At 37.3% G+C, this 19,111-nt stretch overlaps 1 protein-coding gene across 2 annotated transcripts; it reads left to right on the top strand.

Moving 5' to 3' along the window:
- Positions 1-1,193: 1,193 nt before the first annotated feature.
- LOC101858090 (isocitrate dehydrogenase [NAD] subunit alpha, mitochondrial) lies at positions 1,194-18,502 on the top strand. Of its 2 annotated transcripts, none has more exons than XM_005092655.3 (11): positions 1,194-1,332; positions 4,741-4,779; positions 5,433-5,516; positions 5,990-6,162; positions 8,195-8,324; positions 9,550-9,683; positions 10,054-10,156; positions 11,018-11,082; positions 12,451-12,532; positions 13,173-13,325; positions 16,146-18,502. In XM_005092655.3, exons 1-11 carry the CDS (start codon positions 1,216-1,218, stop codon positions 16,224-16,226), a joined length of 1,161 nt encoding a protein of 386 aa, XP_005092712.1. In that variant the 5' UTR covers positions 1,194-1,215; the 3' UTR covers positions 16,227-18,502. The 2 variants fall into 2 exon arrangements, with proteins under 2 accessions (XP_005092712.1, XP_005092713.1); XM_005092656.2 differs by having other exon boundaries at positions 1,194-1,326.
- Positions 18,503-19,111: the final 609 nt, after the last annotated feature.

Below are 19,111 nucleotides of genomic sequence, written 5' to 3' on the forward strand. Positions count from 1 at the left end.
TTGGAGAACCCCACAAAAATGTCTTACTTCATCTTTTCTATCACTTTTTTTTTCTTCTGTATCTTGTTATTTGTAGCCTACTAAATTATCAGTAAGGTGTATGTGTGTTATATGTTTTTAAAAATTAAGTATGAAAGTCTTCTCACCTCACACCATCTTGTGACTTTTCTTTTAGAGTGAACAAGCCCTTTATATTTTTTAAAGTCTAGAATGTGGGTAGTTGGCGGGTGCTCTGGTGTGGTTTCATATCAAACATCTGTCATCTTTATCTCCCCTCCTTCTTTTTTATGATTGTTACTCTCTTGTAACACCTCTAATCTTCCGCACTTATATGACCTAATTGCGTTGCTAGTGCAGTTAAACACTACTTACAAACAAAAAAAGTCTAGAATAGACTTTCAGTTTCAGGTAAAACTGGCGTATGCATCGATCGTCTTGAGTATAAATTGGTCCTGGCTGAAAAAACTTGTAAGGTAGTAGCAACAAACAACATTTTATATTAAGTTGCTTTACTTCAATCAATGCCATCCTTTAAAAAAATTGTCACTCCTTGGAAGGCCGGTTCCAGCCAAACTTACATTGCCCCAGACCAAGACATAAAGATGCCTTGAGTGCAGTGGTCTTGGTGCAGCCCCTTATAATTAATTATAATAAGTCTTTCAAGTTTCAAGGCTGATGCATGGATGCTTGCTCTCCAAACATTTTAAAATTAAAATTCTCTTGTAACCTTTCTTTTTAAATATTTTTGACACTAGGACGATGTGTAAGCAGAAAAACACCTCCTGTTTAGGTATACAATACCTATAATATGAAGTTCTGTAATAACATTTAGATAATTATGCATGTGTGATAAAATTAATATTATAATATAACATGCATAGAGGTCATTTCCATTGTCCAGGGAAAACATAATGTTGGTTAAGTAAAATAAATTATAATTTCAGTTTTATTCTCATGTTTGAAAAGATGAATTCTCGATTTTAAAAATTATTGATAATTCTAGCATATAAAATGATGTGCTGACTCTAGAAAAAGGAATAACAAAATGACCTTATGCAGTTGTGAGCGCCGTAAAACCCTCTACTATGAAAATAATATTAAAAACTTTTAATTGCTAATATTTTTTTTTTAATCATGCACTTAGATAGCGAATCTTTTTTACCACGAACCTATTAAAATAATTTGGCACGAAAGGAAGTGCCAAGTGGGAAAGCAATGTCGTCAAGGTCAATCAACATGGCTGGTTCAGCTCTCTTCCGTACCGTTCACCGGCATTTAAAATCCACAGGACACAGCAATGTTCTTCCATTGTTGTCACAGTGCCTGGTGAGGGTAAATATACTTGTATTTATTTCACGTCGGTAACAGAGAAGATTAGTTTTCTGTTGTAAAGTCTCCACTGTTGAATTCATGTGGTCTTTTCTTTCATTTTCTTCAATGAGTCAAGACTAGACTACATCTAGACTGTGTTTAGATTTAGAGTTTAGAACGGTTATCATCACAGTCACCATGCTCTTGCCTGTGATGCCACATGAAGCTGCAGCGAGCACCCAGCACATCTCTGTGATTGGCCCAAATATAGATGACATATTTCTTCCTTTTATTTTTGTCGTCTTCCGGGGTTTCCCCCAAGCCCAAGACGCTTGGGTTTCCCTCGCCAATAACAGCAACTTGACTGTTCATGTCAAGCGCCATTGCCATTTGCCGATCAGCGCGATCTTAACCCTAGAAGCGCTCAGCGTTTCACCGGAAGTAACCCGCCAAAAATGCCCCGCCGCCACGGCCGATCAGTTGTAAACATGGGGGTTTGGCGGGGGGGAAACAGCTGAGATACCCGGAATCTGCTACTGAAAAATGACCATTTACGGCTTAATGGATGATAAAAAACATATAAAAGTTCTATATTTTCTTTAAGCTGATAGAATGAGCCATTCAAAAATGATCAGCGATCAAATAATTAATAAATATACAAACAGCCGAGAACGCGATAGACTCAACAATTAGTACATCAGCACGGCGAAACAAGTGATAACACATAGCGTGTAGTCGCTCAGCGGGACGGCGTCACTTTATCAATCGATATCTCGGCCAAGAGACGCTCTACGAGGTCAAGATAACTTGCAACGTCATTGGTCACTATTTATAACTTTGGCCTGTAATTGACTACGTCATTTCCATATAAGGAACACTGGAATTTTCCATTGAAAAGGGTCAGCGTCTATGCTCTTTATATAGGGCCTGCGCGCTTCCCGGTCGAAGTAGGTCAGCCTTATATATAGGGCGTGCGCGCTTCCCGGTTGAAGTAGGTCAGCCTTATATATAGGGCGTGCGCGCTTCCCGGGTAGCCCGGCTCACGCCCTTTATATAGGGCCTGCGCGCTTCCAGGGTTAAGATGGCGCAGAACCATATGACGATCCGCAGAAAGCGCGCCATCTACAGATTATTTCCGAAAATGAATAGAGCTGCGCGATCTTAAGATTGTGCAAAGCAAGCAAGAATTGCGCCATCTGCCGATCGCTTGGAAACACACACGAACACATACAAGATAACATTATATATTAGGCCTATATATACACACATAGAGGCGAGAGTGGCAAAGAAAGAGAGAGAGGGAGAGAGGTTTTTGTATATACCCAAAATAGATAAAAGTCACTTCACACCACACATGCACAAAAGTCAAAAAAGAAAGGCTGCATGGGCAAGTGATACTTGCGTCCTCTTGAACCTTTTTTTAAAAAATTTTGAAATTAATGAGAATAAATTCCGCGGAGTTTTGTTTGTGAACTTTGTTAAATTGTTTGTTTGTGTGTGATGGCGCGTCGCGCCCATCTCGAGATGGCCGCGCTTTCTGCGGATCGTCATATGGTTCTGCGCCATCTTAAGATCGCGCTGATCGGTAAATGGCGCTTGACATTCACACTAGATCACTAGATTTAGATATATCTAGATCTAGAGTCTAGATCTCGCCTAGTTTGTTAGTGTTTAAACGCTTAATCAGCTGCTTGCACTGTGTGCTTCCCGGGAAGCTGAGAATGTTTCGGAGTTTTATGTGGTCTGCTGGGGTAATAATATAGATTCTAGTGTAAAGCGCCGCGACCACTTGTGGTATATTTTGCTTCTCAGCGGTCTCTGTCGGCAAAATAGGTCAGGCAATCCATGTTCAGGGCCGCTTCAGTGTGTCAACTTCCGGTTTATATCGTGATATCGTCACTTATTCTAAAATGTCATGGCAGTTTTCGCATTTTAACATGTTAAATGTTCTTACGGAACGGGGCGCGACCCTGCGCGCACAAACATAACAGGTGCAAGAAAGTTGTTAGTACACTATTTAAAGGTTAGTATAATAATTTCTTTAGCAAATTATGATGAAACAATTATCTTATTATAAACAGAGGGTATAAAGACTAGTGGTCGCAGGTTGGGCCAGCTACTCTAGTTTAGTAACTGAAGAAAACTTCTCAAAGAATGTTTTCAATAAGCCTTTCACTTCGAACTCGACTGCTGCACTAACAGTCAACTGACGTTCTCGAAAAAGGATTGCCCAAAAGTGGAACTAGACAAGACTCGTAACTCTAATAAAACAGATTGCACACGAACTGCACAAAAAGAAAAATGCGGAACTGGTCGCGCTCAGGGCACCGTCGCGCCAAGGGCCGATGTCTCTAGATCTAGATCTAGCTAGATCTGCTAGTCTAGAGTCTAGATAGATCTCGCCGGCCTGTTTTTTTTGTGTTTTTTTTTTGGGGGGGGGGGTATTTTTTTGTGTTGGCTTTTTTAAACAATCTCAACAATTCTCGTTCCATAAATTAACCTTCTCCTCTAAGTTGTACGCACACACAGCCCAAGCAGTCGGCGATGAAACCTAGTGACGTACCCCATCACGTGCCAAGCGGCAAAGCTTGCCCGCCACGGTGAGATCTCGTCAACTGACGAGGGAAGCCCTAGAAGACGACAAAAATAGATGGCGAAAATACGTCATCTATATTTGGGCCAATCACAGAGGTGTGCTTGGTGCTTGCTGTAGCTTCATGTTGTGATGCCAGCCACTCACTGATGATGATTACTGATTAGGTTAAGAAGGCAAACAATAGCTTACCCTATAAATCATTTTAAGTGTTTTGGGATGAAAGGATGATTTGGGACAGGAACCTGGAAAGACTTCGTCTCGAAGTGATTCAAGTGTGTCTTGTTGTTCTGACTGACTTGGCCAGGACTTAGATATGTAGACCACTAAATGACTTTGTGATTGGTGTGTTCCGTCACCCTTGCGTCTCAATGTATCCTGCATAAACACATCCACTTACAGGGTTCCCACTCCACCGGGAAAACATGGGGAAAAAAACAGGATTTCATTTTCAGTTTTCCTGGTTGGGAAAACATGAAAATGAATGAAATTGAAAATAGTAGTCTCCGCCTAAGACCCCACTGCTTATGGTCCTGGTTCGCCTAAGATCCCGCTGTTTTGGAAAAACAGAATTTTTACCATATAAAAGTCACAACAGTGAACCTGCCTTACTTTTTAAAAATATAAGAAATTAATGGGTGTTTGATTCTGGATTCGCATAAATTTTGTGTATTTTTCTATGAAAATTGTGAATTCTATTTTTAATTTCATTTTTAAACCAATTTATACTCAGTTTGAACAAGTTTCATACTTTATGGTTAGAAAGACCAGTAATTTGTTGGCATTCAAAATAATTTGTTCTTTCAAGCTATTTTTGCCCATTATTTTATTTCCAGATGCAAGATCGAGGACAGCAGAGGTCCTATTCATCTGGGGTGAGTTTAATGAGTAATAGATACATATTTTTTAATTCTCACTTTGCATCATGGTTTTTTAAATTACTTTTGGTCATTGTCATCCATCTTTAGATATGTTTACACTTCCTTTCTGTACGTAAGAAAAATGAATCAGTTTGAATAGATGTCTATTTTCACCTTACTGAAGGTCAAGTGCAACGAAGGATTAATCTGACCATTATTATACATAGTCTTCTACTTGTTGATTATCATTGGCCAAAATATTTTTTAAAACCTAGTAATTTTTCTGGGTGCATGGTATAACACGTAATTTACTTTGATGTCTGAGGCATACCAAAAAGGGTCACAAATACACCCACTCCCTTCCTCTTTAAGCTCTGCCTTTGGCATGTTTAAGTATCTTGCAAAATAGAAGGATAAGTGAAGAAGTTAATTATCACTTTTGAAATGGTAAAAAATGGGCATTCATAGTCTAGTTATGGTCTCTTTTGTACAGAATGGAACAGATCTATAACCTTACATTTGTTTCTGAATGTCTTGATAGCATCTGACCCTTCTACAAGCACATATATCAATTACTGAATGTTTTAATGAGATTCTAAAGTTGACAGTCCTTTTTGGGGGCACTTTAGTTAAAATTCATGTATTTTGTCTCTTTTTTTTTTCAACAGAATAGTCTTGTGACAATGATCCCTGGAGATGGAATTGGCCCAGAAATTTCTTCTGCTGTCAAGCAGATCTTCAGTGTTGCCGGAGTAAGCCTGGTCTTTGTGCTCTTGTAATAACTGAAAATGACCAATCAGCTATGTTTGTAATTACAAAGTTAGGTCTGTGTTCGCTGTTGGGTTTATAGGGTTTTTATCACTTGCTCAGATTTATAACTTTGCTAATTTATCATAAGATGAGCAAAATTGTGTATATTGAGTCTCTCTTTTGTGAAAGATGAGAGATGTTATTTGCTTTTTTAATGTTTTTTTACTTTTTAAAAGAAGGACGGGCAGTAAGTTTTTAAAAAAACAAAATCTTTGGAGATCGCTGAAAAAATAATTTCTTTTCCAAATTAATAATAATGTTATTGCACTTCAGCAAGACGAAATTTTTTTCCTTTTTTTTGTCACATAATAGGGATGAAACGTAAATGGTCATTACCCATGTAAATCTGATATGACCCTCTTTTATTAGTCATGCGAATGATGATAAGTAAAATATACGTGATTTACTTAACCAGGTGCCCATTGAGTGGGAAGATGTTGATGTAACTCCAGTCAAAGGCCCGGATGGAAACTTCAGACTGCCACAGAAGATTTTCGAGTCCATGGACAAGACTAAAGTTGGCCTGAAAGGACCACTGGCTACACCCATAGGCAAAGGACATCAGTCTTTAAATCTGGCTCTTCGCAAGTGGGTCTTCAAATGTTTTTTTCTCTTCTGGCCTCCAGCCAATGTTTTTAGATGATAATTTGGTACAAATTCCTAATTTAAGCCTTTCAGAGAGAGAATAAGCATTACAATGCTTTGATATATGTGCATTAATAAACGGTTTGTATGAAGGATGAGTGAGGACGCTTTCTCCTTTGGTCCCAAACCCCTCTGTAGGCAGAATTAATGAAGCAAGGTTATACTGTATCCTTGCTTCAGTCAAGGAAATGAGAAAAAAAAGAACAGAGGGGGATGGATGAGTGTAAACTCTAAGCAGTCAGAACTTCACTCACTTTTACGTGAAAAAACTACCTAAGGCTGCTTTTCTTGGCATGCAAAGGAGCTTTTGCAAGACAGGTCAATCTCAGGGCTTGGTTTGTTGGTCCATTCCTCTCATATGTTGTAAACAAGTGACTTTTTCGTGACTTTCACCACTTGCACACATTGAGTTGAGACCAGTTTATTCTTTTGGATGGTTTTAGGGTGCCACTGGGGGGTCCTGCTTCTTTTCTTTTCCTGTGATATTTCTGTCCATTAGTTTTACTCTTTCCCCACATTGAATAACTATTAATGTGTCAATGTGCTTTTTGCACAAACTGACAGTTTGTCCTTAAGTAGAGGAGCTACCCTTGATTTTGCCGATTTTGGGTCAGGCTATGTAAATTGAGATGTTGGCTGATTTTTAGGATCTACCAGTCCTTTGTCTAAAAATAGCAAGGAGACAATTGAGAAAGTCTTTATTCTCCTTGTAAATTGCCCTTGAAGACATAAGGGTAGGTTAATATAGTGAATTTTCACAATTGTCGTTTTTTTCAAAATGTCATACTTTTGCCTACTCCTTCCTTAGTTTTCATCCTTTTGACATGAAACTTTCAGGAAACATAGATGGCAAGGCTGCCAACAATGTAACCGAGAGATATTTGCGAAAAAAATATGCTTTTCCATTGGCAAGCAATTACGCAACCTAAATTTAGAAAAGGTTTTTTATACATTGGGAAAATTGTCTTCTTTTTTTTTTTTCATTTGCACTTATTTTTAAAAAATCGCTGTAATGCTGATAGGGTTTAGTTCAAGTATACTCTCACCATATTTGGTCAAATTTGGTCAGTAAATAAGAATGCCTAAGGGATTTGAAATTCATTGTTTATTTTTTAGATGACGGCCGTTTCCATAGCAACCGCTGTAACTATGTCAAAATAAAATTCCATATCAAGAGATTTTCCTTTGCCTAACTTATACGTGTACTTAGAATTCATCTCAGGCAACAAACATAGAAAATGGTCCTCAAGGGTTTCTCCTCCCACTAACGGCAATACTGCTCTTTGAAAGCTTACTCTATTAATACATCAAAGAAACAGACCCATCTGTTTTCTCATTAAAAATACCATGAATCACAATTCTACTTTACATGAACAAAAGAAGTGAGCAGTAAGCAGTAATTGTGTCTTTTTTAATTTTCAGAAGGATTGGAGGGGGGGGGGGGGGGGGGGGGGGGCTCTAAATAATTAGATTCTTAGGGGAGACTACTGTATGTATGTTATTAATTTCTTCACTTACATCTTGCACCCTGGATTCAGGCGGATAGTCATACACCTCCTAAGATCTGCTTGTATTTCAGTGAAAATACACTGTTTTTTTATGATACAAGCATGCAGAGTTTGCTTTGACTTTGTGAGGGTGCTTTTAGGGTTTTTAACTCATTACTTTGTTTTATTTTGGGGGTATTTTTTTAAGACCTCGACTCTTGAGTGAACTGAGTTTTACGGCTTTCGTGTACTTTGGGACCCACTTAAATTCTTTGCCTCTTGAATTCCATTGCTCTGCTGGAAGGGATATAAAAGTCAGACTCATTATTGTTTTGCGCTATGTTGTCCTGCGTTGTTTTTACCTTCCTTAACTGTAGCTAATATTCTACTTTTTATAAGGTTTTCCATTTATGATTAGTTTTTTTGCAACTTTCAATGAATATATGGATGGTTGTGTGTAATTCCTCTTGTCTTTCTCATATTTACAGGGCGTTTACTTTGTATGCCAACGTGAGACCCTGTAAGTCCATCGAGGGCTTTGAGACTCCATACAAAAATGTGGACATTGTCACTATCAGAGAAAACACAGAAGGAGAGTACAGTGGCATTGAACACACAGTGAGTAGTATGGGGGGGGGGGGGGGGGGCAACATTTTGACCCCTGAAAGTAACAATTTGTTTCGAAAGAAGAAACAATGTTGTTCCTTCTTTTATCACTCAACTCATTAAACCCAAACAGCTGCTTCCAGCGGCTGAAGCTTTTTTTCAAAATGACGAGCAACTGCTCCTTGCAGCCGGGGTGATGCACACAGGGATACACAAGTCTCTCATCTGAACAGCTATGAATGATTAAACTTTGTATGAAGCTTGTCTTAGGGAAGCTAAACTCCTCTGTCTTTGTTTTTATGTCTATACTTTGTCTTAAGTCTAAGCATATGTTGTGAAAGTAGTAGAGTGTCAGTTGAGTTGTACAAAAATTAAATTCCGTCAAACCATGGACGTCAATACCGGGCTCAATGAGTTGAGAGGAAAGCATGTCTGATGTTCATTTCTGACAACTTGAATATGGTTACAATTCAATAAATTTTGCCATAATAATTTTTGTAGAAAGCTGTTGTCACAATTGTTTAAGTTACGGGTACAAGTGATGTGAAATGACAAATTGAAACATTTTTAGATATAGTGAAAGTCTAATGGTTTCTTTATCATAAGATTGTTTTGAGGGCTGTTATTCTTTCTTGAGAATTTGTTAATTGATCATAAAATTATTTGCTGTTCAAGCATGGGAGAGTCAGACAGGGACAGGGTCCATATTGCTAATAAACTGAATATACAGGAAGTATCTTCTCATACGTTCAACGAGCTATTCAGATATTCTCCCATGTTCATTCATCCCATTAGGTGTGAATTCGGTTGTCATATCGATGTTGTGCCTTTCAGCTTGCGGCGTAGGTCTACTGTCTATGCAGGATGCTGGTCGTAAGGGCTGTAGTGTGTACATCTCTGTAATGTATGTGTAGATTATATACTGGTCTGATGACTCTGTGGACACACACTTGCAGAATCTATCGCATAGCATACCACATGTATGAGTCGACTTGAACATCACAATTCCCAGTTTGAATGTAATAGATATTGAAGGTGTTTTGTCGGTCTAGATATTTAATGAGGTCAGCAAGATCTTTATAGAATTTTCCGTCCTGTTTCTATACACTTATTTTAGACAGGTTTTTTACAATTAAATAATAATAATTTTTTTTGTGAGCAGTACTGGGAGTGGAATTTGCCTGAATGGTTTTAAGAAATGACTTTGTTAAATGAAATAAATGATGTTTACTTTCAGATTGTGGATGGTGTTGTCCAAAGTATTAAGTTGATAACAGAGCAGGCATCCATGCGAGTGGCAGAGTATGCCTTTAAGTATGCCAGAGACAATCAAAGAAGTACAGTGACAGCTGTACACAAAGCAAACATCATGTGAGTCAAGGAAATTCTTTTTATTCATACCAACAGATAGCAATGATGAGAACAGCTTAACTTGCCAAGGCTGATTTTTATCATAGTGAAATCTTTTTGCTCTTCCTTTGATAGATTGATATACATTTTAGAGTTGTGTGGTACTGAAGTTTAACTATAAATCCTCACCCTTTCTTGTTAGAGAATTACCAAACAAGAGAGAGATTATTCAATTTTGTTTTGTTTTGTTTCCCGACACAACAGTGAAAGAAAAAAATGCCTATTTTATTATACTAAATCATCTATAACAACTAGTTCTATCATATATTGTTGTAATGAATAATACAAAAACTTTATTTTGTAATTTTTTTTTAAATTGTCATTTATACAGGCGCATGTCAGACGGGCTGTTTTTGAAGTGCTGTAGAGATGTCGCCGCAAGGAATAAGGACATCAAATTCTCAGAAATGTACCTGGATACCGTGTGTTTGAATGTAAGTGGGTATGTGGTCTGTTCTTTCTGATACTGTCTTTCGTCTTCAATCCTTAATCTTACATTTGGTGGTGCAAATTCTTTCTTTTGCTGTTAACTCTGGCATGTGTTGCCTTTATGAGAGCCTATTAAACACAGCTTGAGGTTTTGAGAGTTATAGATACAAGAATTGTGATGAAACATGAGATGATTTAGTTATATAATTTGTTTACTGTTTTCTGTCATATCCCAAATATTTTCCCTGGTGTTACTTCAGTATCTTACCTGTATTGATTTTACATAACTGGTAAAGATAAAATAAACAACTCAATAACACTCTCTGACTCCCCCCCGTTGATGTGCTTCCAGATGTATAAAAGTTTAATGACAAAACTTGTAAGTGTTGAATGCAGGTTTTTGAAATAATTAATTGTGACATTAATTCTAATAGATGGAAGTCAAAAAGTTGTCGAAAATTCAAGTGTAGTTTGGTGATTTTACCATACCTTCACCTATTAAAACATAGTTTTACCTGTTCTATGAGAAAGTTAAAGAACATTTTGATTTACATTGTGACATTTTAAGATGTTTGTTGTTCTGGGTGCTTCTTGTTTCACTTGCTGTATGTGAAACAAATGTTCTTTTTAGTGAAAAAGCTATAAAACTTTGTTCAAAGTTTGGTGAACAAAAATTATTTTTTTTGTTTCACCTATAGATTTTGCCGAATTCTGCTTTCTGTCTTGCTGTATAATTTTGTTTTGGGATAAATGTATGTTTGTGTGTGTGTCCCCTGATTTTCATCATCTATATAATAATATAAATCTTTTGTCTATTGCTGTTTTGTTTCAGAACATAACTTTTTTTGTCTTTTCATCCTTGCCAGCTCGTGCAAGACCCTGCCTCTTTCGATGTCCTAGTCATGCCAAACTTGTATGGTGATATTTTGAGGTGAGCTTTCTCTTTTTTGTCTTGTTATTTTATCTTTGTTGTTGTCAATGCATCTGCCTACCATCTTAAGACATTTCATTTTTAGGGTTCAGCAGAGATGGATGACATGTGTTTGCCTAATGAAGAGTCCAATGTCATACTGCCACATGCCCGAGTTAACCCTTTGAGCCCTTGCCACTGGTACACCGGTGGCACGTAAACCTGTCCGTACGCCTAACCATCAGAACACCGGTGAGCGAGACCCCATCCCCAACCTGCCCTACCTGACACAAAATGCATACGGAAAACAGTGATTACTACACAAGACATTACTGATTTTTTTCAAAGATCGTTCTGAATTAGATGCTGGTATTGACAAGGACTACCCTGGGTGGGATTTGAAATGTGATTCCGACAATCATATGAATGTTAGTAATATATCGCTCAGGAGCTCAGGAAGAGGATCATGGTAGCTTCAGGAGGTCAGGGCTCAAAGGATAAAATAGTCATTCGGGCAGGCAGGAATATCTTGAAAGTACTGTGTTGCAAGAGTCTTGCTCAATACCACTGATCAGTGCTGTTGATAAACCATTCACCAAAACAGTAGCCTTAGTCATGAGTTAGGGGAAAAGGAGGGTTAGTAGATTACAGTCAGGTAGTGATATATAGCAGACCTGTCAATTGTTCCAATAAAATCGGAGCTTAACAAGTTTTGTTTTGCCATCGAAAAACTTATTCAGATTTGCACTTAAATTGGATTTTTTAAAATCGAATGTAATATTGAAGTGAAAGATGGATAAACTGAACTATGACTGAGGATCTATGAAAATTCATTATGCACACATTGTGCATTTCTATTTGAGTAAAATCCCGTGATGAAGTCAAGAGACAAAATGCAGCACTTCAAAAGATTGAAGAGCAATTAAAGCAAAGTAAGTTTTATGTTCTTATTTGTCTTCTCGCTTCTTATTTAAATAGAGGAGGTCTACCTTGTCTCTCCCTTTATTTACACAGTTGATTGTAAGCTCATCACAGGCTCATTCGCTGTTCATTTGCAATGGTCGTTTCATTACATAGTCTTTATCTACTGTGGTTTTGGAGACTCCCTATTTTTTTGCAAGTGGAGTGTGAATTACCAGTGTAAAAGATTTGAATTTGTCCTCCAGCCTGACCTGTTCAAACCCAGGATGGGTCATGGTTCTTTGTCTTGAGAGGCAAGCTTCTTACCTTGAGACTAAAGAGCCCCTGCTTTTCTTTTGAATTTATGGTTTGCAAAATTTATACACTAATGTGTCATCAATATATTGGTGGCTCTAACAGTGCCAGCAGAAAATATTAGTTTTTATTTTGGCTTTTGTAAACATATATTTTTCATTTTGAATTATTCAGTGACTTGTGTGCTGGCCTGATTGGAGGTCTTGGTGTCACCCCAAGTGGAAACATTGGAGAAGATGGAGCTATTTTTGAGTCTGTAAGTGAAAAGTGATAAAAAAAAAAAAACAATAGAAGAAATGAACAGAAAAGTTTGTGGCAACTTCATTTCAATTCCAAAAAAAGTTTACCCAAATCAAAGTGAAAGGAAAGCATGCTGAAAGTGCGCTTTATGTTTCAACTTTTATAGTCATAAGACTTTTGTGCACTCATTGGTTGACCCAGCATAGGAATACATTGTTTTGAAATTATGTCATCTTTATACACAGTACACAATAAAGGTTTTAAAAAATATATGATGGTTATGTTTCTCTAATGTTACAACATGTATAACTGATGTGAAAACACACCCAGTTAGGATTGCGTTTGTTTAGGTATGTCCAGCTAGTGAAAAGATTTCTTTACCGACCTTTTTCTCCAACTGGTGTTGGATTTTCTTTGTTTGTTTTTTTTTCTCTAAATTGTTGTTATCTTAAAGGGGGGGGTGGGGGGGGGGGGGGGGTTCACATTGGCAAGGAAGCAACAAAAAATTGTATACTGTTGATCAGGAAATGCAAATATTTTGGCTCTTTCAAACTTCCAGTGTTTAAATATCATTTAATTGTTATGCAGACTGTGGTTTGATTTATTTTTTTTTTAAATCTGAACCTTGGTGTCATATTCTTGTGCCTCCTTTTCAGGTCCATGGTACAGCTCCAGACATTGCCGGCGAAGACAAAGCCAACCCAACCGCCCTCCTTCTCAGCTCAGTTATGATGTTGCGCTACATGGAACTGAATAGTTTTGCAGATAAGATTGAGGCTGCGGCCTTCAATGTCATCAGAGAGGGAAGGGTGAGTGCTGTTAGCTGTTTGTGTGTTCTGGATTGCATGGTAATTGGGATTATAAAATAGTAGTTTGTGTTTTTATGTCATCATTATCATTGCTCTTTTTTCTTTTGTGAGTTTGTGCTTTATGTCATCATTATTAATGCTTTGTTTTCTTTTGTCATTTGTATTATTTGGGACACCTGAATAGACATAAGGGTCTTGAACATCTAGCTCTCACTGGCAAAATTGAGGGCAAGCAAGGCAGGGGTAGGCCCAGAACAACGTACTTAAGGAACCTAAACAAATGGGTAACAGGGAAAGATCAGGGAAACGTAGCTTTTTTGAGAGCATCCGAGCAAAGGAATGAATGGAAAACCATGATCGCTGATATCTGTCGCAGATCTGGCACTGTATGATGATTATTGTCCCTAATACCCAAGTTTCATGCATCCCACTGTTGTTACAATCGATGTCATCATTATTTATTTTAAACATAATCCTGGCTTTTTTCATAATTTTCAAGTAATTCTTTATGGTGAATTATTATGATAAAGTGATTTTTGGAATATTATTTATGTTTATCTCATGAGTCATATGGTCGCTTTTAAGCACAAGGGGGCTGTCCCGAAAAATGCTGTTTAAAGAAAATCGAAGGTAAAGTTTTTACCCCTTGTTCAGTCTCTATAAAAGACAAGGAGAGTTTTCTCTATATCCAAACAAATATACACACCAATGAAACCAAACTTCTCCTATAGGTAGGGCAATGCCCACTTTTGGTGTTGGTCAAGATTTCTGGAAACCCCCGAAATCTGTGTTAGTCCGCTTGTCCTTAAAAGCGACCACATATGAGTGCAAATCATACTGTGTGTATGCCCATGGTTCAATCAGAAATAGATAACATAAAAGAATCAAATTTAGATTTGATGGCTTGCTTTCTTTTAATTGCTTGTTGCTCTTTGATAAATAAATGCAGGGTCTTATTCATTTCTTTTGTCTTTTGCTAATTCAGAATGGTAACTTTTTGGAGGGTTGTTTAGCACCATTTTTATATAAAATGTGAAAAGAATTATAAAATGGGTATATATATTCAGTAAACATAATATAAATATAAGTGTATGTGTATGTAAAGTGGTCTCCTCTAATGAAATTTTATTTTTCTCTTTGCATGCCTAAGGACCTGTTCCAAAAATAAAAATCTGCTGAAGAACATCATTTGAGCTATAAGGGCAACAAATTTTTCTCAGAGTCCTTTATCACACTTTGCCTTCACTGATAATGTGGGGTCATTTTTTAATAAGGAAAAAGACAGAGGTTGAAAGAGAGGTTAGGAAGAAGGTAGCGTGGATGGCAAAGACTAGCAGACAAAAAAAATCACAATACATGCACACTTATTGAGAATGTTTTCTGGAAAGTTCTTGAGCTTTGTCCCGATGGGGTGTGGTGTGCGATTGGTTAAATCTCTTGTCCTTCCTTCATGTCTCATGTGGTCATCACATCTGATTGTCTGTAGTTTTAGTAAGAGTTTTACAGCACTTGCAACACAATAGGGCCATATGAGTGCCGTTCTGATTGCCTACAATCCCCTTCACTTATCCTTCTTTTGCTTCACCATGCAGCTTAGGAACTTGTTCTGTTTCATTGTTTCAAAACACTATCAAATCGGCGAGCAATGCAGCATCCTGGATATATCAAAAGTCTTAAACCACTTTTCCCCACTCGCCTTCCAAACAATACCAAGCATTCGCAAACATGTGCACACACATACACATACTGATCTTTTTTAATAAAAATATTCTTTTTGGGGTCAGTAACTCCCATGAGTTGTAACTGTAGGTTCTTTAGGCCATTCCCAAAGGGGGGACATTTCTTGTTCAAGCACAGTACAATTGTAAATGGGCTGATTCATAACTGTCCCTGATCTACAACAGGGAACTGCTGCTTTTTCTTTCCTAATCCTTATTATTGTCATTTTCCTCTACTTCTTTTGTATGTTTGTCACTCTCTTGTGACCTGCTATTTCCGGGGTGCCTTGATAGTCAAAGCGACCTTGTGCTGTTGAAGCTAGAGAGGTGAGCAGAATAAGTCTGATTCCCTGTAAAGACTTCTCTGTTGACACCCACCCCTTGGCGCTCATATGACCTTATGCAGTTGCGAGTGCCGTAAAACCCTCTACTATTAAAAAAAAAGATCATCATAGAATAAACATGAGATAACAAGGACACCAAGTGGTTGGAGCTGAGTTCTGCTCCTTGAGACCCTCACAAGAACCCAGGTTTTGGTTTTTTTTGTCTCTGATCGACCAGATTCTTAGGCGGAAACTATATTTATGTATACATAATATATAGAATGGCAGTCTCCAAATGGGGGTCTCCTATAAATAAGGAAAAGGGTCCTTGTTGAACACCATAGGTGAAATCACCCTGTTTGCTCTTTTCAATATCTTGTTCTCATATCAATGTCTAATGAAAAAGAGGACAGAAAAAGTGAGGTTTGGTGCTAATTGGATAGTTTTTACATGGAGTTCCAAAAAAGCTACATGTATATTATTATATTTATCTTTGATGTAAAAGATTTCTCAAAAGATTAGCATTCCAAATTAATTAATTTATCAATACTTTCTTTTGCACTTCCTGTGTGTGAAGACGATTCTTTTTATGCAGTTTAGAACACCTTGCTGAACATATTGTTTAAAACTTAATTCTTTCTAAGAAAATAAAGGAAAAAATCCTTTGTTTTATCTCATTATTATTTAGTGTGCAAAGGTCCTGTATTGTTCAAGTGTGAGGTGCTCTGTTAAATGAAGTAAGAGTCCTTTTATCTAATATTCCATGTCATTTGTTTCAGGTCTTGACTGGTGATCTTGGTGGTTCTGCAACATGCTCACAGTTCACAGAGGAGATCTGCCAGAAGGTGTCAGAGTCATAGAGCGGAAAACTTAAGCTTGTAACTTTTACTTAGATATTATTTATTTTGTGTGTTTGTGTGACAGGTGTCTTTAACTGGACAGTGAATGGTTCTGTCATATCTGCTCAGCTTCAATTTATTTAAATTCTCAAACGAAAAAAAAAAAGGATTTTTGTTCATTTCATTACAGTACCATTTCGGTCATAATATAGAAATTATTAGCCTTATCTACAACGAAAAAGAGCATTCAGGCTGGGTGATGTGGTAGGTTTACTTATATATCACTGTCTTGAGGACTGGTTTGGGGGGGGGGGTGCAATGAGTAAAGGATGACAGATTTCAGGGAAGATACAATTTATACACATTTTAAGTCAATGAAAGAAAGAATCTGACACCATTCAACTTTGAATCTCCTGTAAACATACTTGGTAGGCTAATGGGAATGTGTGTGTTTGTTTGTACAAACTTGATGTCTGTGGCATAATTTTGTTTTGATCCTGTGTAGCTGCAGGTGTGTGAAAGTCGCACAGTCCATGCAGCCCCAAGAGTCTTTTTTTTTTCTGCCATGTTCATATAAATTTATGTTGTTTTGAAAGATTCTCACTGGTATATTATATACATTGACAGAAGGAGAGCAGATTGTATACTAACACAATTAGTAATTGTGTATTATATTTCAATGTATTTGGAGATGTAGTTGTTCTTCATATTAATTTGACTTTGTAGGTGCCTCTTTAGACGAGTGTGTTTTTTTAGACAGCTATTTTTAACACCATGTCATCTCCATAAATTTTGATATAAATATCCAAGGCATATTGCTTTAGCATTTCCTCTACTGAGCTCAGAAATGTGTCGCTTTGTCTTTGGCTAATTTGATTTATGTCTTTGCTCGTGTACTTCTGCCAATTGCTTGATCTCAGTTGGTCATTTCAAGGGATGCATATCCCCATTGCCCCCAAGTCATTCGCTATTGCATTTTGTTTTTTGATATGGGTGCTTGTTTTATATAGCTAAGTTTCTGCTAGCACCACTTCGTGCATCAGTATCAGAGAAAGCAATTACTGATTCATACATGAATCTTGTTGAAACTGTTTTTCCAGTTTTGTATGCTGAAAAATCTTGCTGTGAGAAAAGTAACCATGAGTTTGGATGGTAGTTGGAGGTTTGCCTTAGTATGCAGGTCAATCTTAAGCTTTTGCTCTCTTTGAAAGACTTTCAATTTTGAGGGTGAGTTTCTGTGCTAGTCTTTTTCACATATACAATGAAAATCTGTTTGTCACATCAACTTTCAATTATTGAAAGTGTCTGGGCATTGCAGACATGTCTGCTATATCCTTCGTTGATTTGAGAGAATTGTGTGTCAATGTCAACACTTTTTCTTTGATTGTGTCTGTTCGTGAATCTGATCCATTGAAGACTCATTTAACAATGCAATCAAACAGAAAGATTCAATCAATCCCACAAAATGATTCCATATACTCAAAGCACAAACTTGTTCTGCCTTTAGAGTATTTAACAATCATACCATAAAGCAGAAAGCTCAATAAATTCTTACAGTGCAGACCAATGGTGTTTTTTGTGTTTTTCACAATATAATACAAGCAACTTTTACCTCATTCAAGGCTCTAGAGCAAGGATTATTCAGTAAGAATACACTGTTTTTCACTGGTTATCACAATGACTTTCTATTCAAAAGTTAACTCAAATCATGTGTGGATACTATGAACTGTCATTAATAGTATAAGAGGAGCTGTATAAAAAGCTTGTTTGTCATACACAACTGTAGTTGGAGATCACTTAACTGGTGCTGCATATTTTCTTCTTTTCTTTTTTTTTCTTTTTGTTATGAAATTCCAGCCATTTGCACCTTTATTTTTAACTGTCATATATATATACAGTTGCAATTTTTTCACTTCCTTTTTCAAAGGTGTAAATTTTATTTTACAGTATCCTCTAGCCATTGTTGAAGTCTGGTGTCATAATTTCTTTGATCAATTTTGTTTTTATGGAATTGGGCTTTAGAGCTGAAAGGGTGCTAGGACTGTGTGCTAAGCGGCGTATTGTACTCATATCTTCACTGCCAGGCGGATTTATTTCTGTTTTCAAAGATAAATCCTCTGTGGAAGACAACATGACTACTGTAAACATGAATCAAGTTTTGGATAGCTAATATACTCTCTTAAATGCAATTTAATGTTTGCAATAAATAATGTTTTATTTTGTTCAACTTTTGTTTAGAATCTTTATTTTATGAATGTGATACTAATGAGACTCAAAATAAATATGGGCTGATATTTCGAATTGTTTTCTGTTCTGTTGTAAATTTCAGTATGTGAAAGGACCCACCAGAAATATTTTGTGATGTTTTACCTATCAGGGGCTCTTTGCTTTGGTAGTACAGAAGTCTTCTCCTAAGATCCCGGTGCTCAGGAGCAAGGAAATGCGGGATCTTAGGCGAACCGGGATCTTAACCGACGCACCCAGGGAAGAATCTATGGTGACCCATGCTAAGGCTCACAATCGGTAAAATGGTCTCCCTCCACTCTAAAATGAACTGCTGTGACCGCTTGGTGGGTTTATGCATTATGGCGTGCCATTTTCACTTATTATCCTGTCATGAGTCTCAAGATCTACGCTTATCCAGTTGTCCCTCCCCTTTACCTGTCTAAAATTTATAGCTTTTTATCTCTGACCGAGTCCCCCCTCCCCCCAACCGCCTTTGTCGTTACACACCATTACGTTGTGAACACACAAATTAAAATTCAGTCTGTCTCGCAAATTCTTGAGTAGAGACAACTGCTGCAATGGTCAGGGAAAGGTTCACGGTTCAATGTGATCCCGCCTGGAGCTAACGTGTAGGCCCTACCCACCCAGCCAGTGATGTAAGTTTAGGTGGAGAGCTCAGG

This window comes from Aplysia californica, unplaced genomic scaffold, assembly GCF_000002075.1.
Source record: "Aplysia californica isolate F4 #8 unplaced genomic scaffold, AplCal3.0 scaffold00050, whole genome shotgun sequence".
Lineage (NCBI taxonomy): Eukaryota > Metazoa > Mollusca > Gastropoda > Aplysiida > Aplysiidae > Aplysia > Aplysia californica.